The sequence below is a fragment of the Bidens hawaiensis genome, unplaced genomic scaffold (genome assembly GCF_021521415.1).
Source record: "Bidens hawaiensis isolate Kalapana, Puna unplaced genomic scaffold, B.hawaiensis_p1.1 tig00042395_1, whole genome shotgun sequence".
NCBI classification, from domain to species: Eukaryota; Viridiplantae; Streptophyta; class Magnoliopsida; order Asterales; family Asteraceae; genus Bidens; species Bidens hawaiensis.
In genome coordinates this window covers 134,873-138,027 of record NW_027497510.1, presented here as the reverse complement: position 1 = coordinate 138,027, position 3,155 = coordinate 134,873, and the positions used below count along the sequence as shown (strand labels likewise).

At 35.6% G+C, this 3,155-nt stretch overlaps 1 protein-coding gene across 1 annotated transcript; it reads left to right on the top strand.

Annotated features, from left to right (window-relative positions):
- The first annotated feature begins 264 nt into the window (after nucleotides 1–264).
- On the top strand, nucleotides 265–2,430 carry LOC143593604 (TATA-box-binding protein 2-like). The gene is made up of 8 exons (XM_077073188.1): nucleotides 265–380; nucleotides 1,312–1,399; nucleotides 1,506–1,577; nucleotides 1,694–1,744; nucleotides 1,830–1,874; nucleotides 1,955–2,047; nucleotides 2,128–2,229; nucleotides 2,328–2,430. The coding sequence occupies exons 1-8, from the start codon at nucleotides 304–306 to the stop codon at nucleotides 2,406–2,408; spliced, it is 609 nt and encodes a 202-aa protein (XP_076929303.1). The 5' UTR covers nucleotides 265–303; the 3' UTR covers nucleotides 2,409–2,430.
- The last annotated feature ends 725 nt before the right edge of the window (nucleotides 2,431–3,155 follow it).

The following is a 3,155-nucleotide window of genomic DNA, read 5'->3' as shown; positions in this document are numbered from 1 at the left end:
AGTGACTGGTCTTTCGGGCTCAAAGTAACAAAACATTGAGCCCAAAGTAATGGGCCTTGAGCCCAATACCACCCCACCACCACTAGGTCTCCACATATACCACCAACAAACATGCCACCTCTTCCTTCACAACCCCTCTACAAAAACTTATAAATTATTAACATCATCATCTACTGTTCATATAAAGGTTACATCTTTTCAAAATTTCACCGCTAATTCTCCAAAGCCATTTGCTCCATTTCACCAATTTGGCCCCTTTATTCGTATCGATTCATCAGCCGTTAAAGATTTCAAGAAACCCTAATGGCGGATCAAGTGTTTGAGGGTAACCAACCAGTTGATCTCTCCAGGCATCCTTCGGGCATTGTCCCGACTCTTCAGTACGTCGTGTTCCGTTTCATGATCGTCCAGAATGTTTGTGTTTACGTGCATGGGAATTTAGGGGTGTTCTTCATGTTCAAATTTCGGGTTTTGTGTTTGAAAACTTTTAATTTGAACCTAAAACCCGATCTGAATGTGTCGTGGTTTTTTGGGTTCGGGTTTTATCGGGTTGGGTTGGTATTTGACTGACAAAATTATAATTTTTTTTTTAGAAAAGTAAAATGCTACAAACTAAAACAACATAATTATTGTTTTCTTGTGGCGGCGCAACTGGTGTCAAAAGTGGCATCGGGAGAGAAGGTTCCTCTAAAGACGCGGGGTATCAGGGTTTATGTCATTCGGGACCTGCGACCACCCAAGCATACTGAAGATAGTCGCCATTCTAAAAAAATATATAACTTAACTTATAAACGTAAATAACCAAATAATAAATCAACATAATCCACATACACAATCCATAAACAAGTAAAACTAAAAAGAAGTCCAACATAAACGTCTTCAATCTTCACGGTATATCCTTTCTTTGTTCATCCATTTCTAATGCTGTATAAAAGAAGTAAAAAATAAGTATCGGAGGAGTTAGATATAACATGACCAAACATTAAAAATAATAAGAAAAACGGGTTTTTCGGGTTGACATGAAACCCAAAAACTAGAACCAATAACCAACCCGTATTACTACAGTTCAGCTTCAGGTTAGTGTTTTATGGGGTTCAGGTTAGTGTTTTATCGGGTTCACATTAGTTCGGGTTTTTTCAGGTCTGGTTTCGGTTAAAAGTGACAGACCTACCTATGATCATGATTGTTAGCACCTCCATTGCCTTTGTATACTTCGATTCGTGTTTGGCTAATTGACTAAATGTTGGTTTCTTTAAGGTTGTATCAATCTTTTGACTAAAAGTTGCAGCATTTGTGTTTATGTATGTTTAGAAACATTGTGTCTACTGTCAATCTGGATTGCAAGCTAGACCTGAAGGCTATCGCGTTGCAGGCCCGAAATGCAGAATATAATCCAAAGGTATATTTGTTCTGTTTTCTATGTAGGCATTTTAGTATATATATTTGAACAATCTGCATTTTGTTATATTTTAGTGATATATTATTACTTTGTTCATGTTTTGCAGCGATTTGCTGCGGTTATTATGAGAATAAGAGAACCAAAAACAACGGCTTTGATCTTTGCTTCGGGGAAGATGGTTAGTTTTTTTTAGTTAAATTTTGTGTTTTTATAAAAAAAATTATTTGTCAAATGAACACAACCATAGATTTTGAAAACTAAATAAGATGCTCGTTTAACAACTTGCTTCTGCAGGTTTGTACGGGAGCCAAGAGCGAACAACAATCAAAACTGGCTGCACGGAAGGTACTTTTTATTCAAATTAATAAAATAATCTTAGGTATGCGTCGTTTAATTCTTTTCATAACGTTGCCTAATGTTGGTGCTTTAGTATGCTCGGATTATTCAGAAGCTCGGGTTTCCAGCCAAATTCAAGGTATTTATTTAACTTTTCAAGTGGCATATTGTTTCGGTTTATTTATGCTCGACATCATACTTTTAATTGGTGAATTGTAGGATTTCAAGATTCAGAATATTGTTGGCTCGTGTGATGTTAAATTTCCAATTCGACTCGAAGGCCTTGCTTACGAACATGGTGCCTTTTCAAGTGTGAGTTCATAATATTATATGCCATTCATTTATGTTAATCCATGCATTCTCTTCTAATCTTTATTTATGATTGTTCATAGTACGAACCAGAACTGTTCCCAGGGCTGATTTATCGAATGAAACAACCGAAAGTTGTTTTGCTTATCTTTGTTTCTGGGAAAATTTTTCTTACCGGGGCCAAGGTTTGATTACTATTTAGTATTTACCATTCCTGTCGCGACATATTGTTTTCTTGTAATGAGTTGTTTTATTATTGTTTTGTTTTTGCATACATTTGCAGGTTAGGGAAGAGACTTACACCGCATTTGAGAATATATATCCGGTTTTGACTGGATTCAGGAAGATTCAATCACAATGGTAACTATGTTTCTATACTGTTTTAAGTTTTTGTAATTATATACTATTTATTTACATATTTTATATTATGTCTTTTGTAATTTTGTTAATTGCTGCAGATACATACATTCGATTAAACGGCTTATTATGGGCCAGAGGGGCTCGGGTTGACCTTCGAATTTGACCTCGAGTGTGCATACTTGGAGACCGATAATTGGAAGAGAATGCAGCTCTTTTTGGTTATGAATATGTTGATGTTTTCAGATAGATGTGAAGAAGCCCTTTTTGTTTGTGTTTTGAATTGTTGACTTGCTTATGGGTGAGCATGGAATGAACTTTGACTTTGTTGAGGTTGGGCTTAATGTTGCTCATTGTATTGCCTAATGAGAACCATTATGAGTTTGATGCATATGTTTAGATGGTGTATCAAAACAACAATATTCAGAATAATATCAAAGTCCTGTATTGATAAGAACATAAAACACGAGATTGGATAACTCTCATATCTTTATTATATTGTAATCAAGTTTGAGTTATATTTTCTGGGTTATAATAAAGATATGATAGTTATCCAGTTTTGTGTTTTGTGTTCTTATTAACTCGGAACTTGAATTAGTATCAGAGCGAAACTGGAAAGAGGGTGGTCTTAAGATCGATCAAGGCGTGAACGAGAGGCTGAAGAACCGATCAAAACTGGAAAACTGATAATTGATCAAAAAAACAGTGGGGCTGATTAGAGCATCATACCAAACCAAGCAGAGTCATTTACATC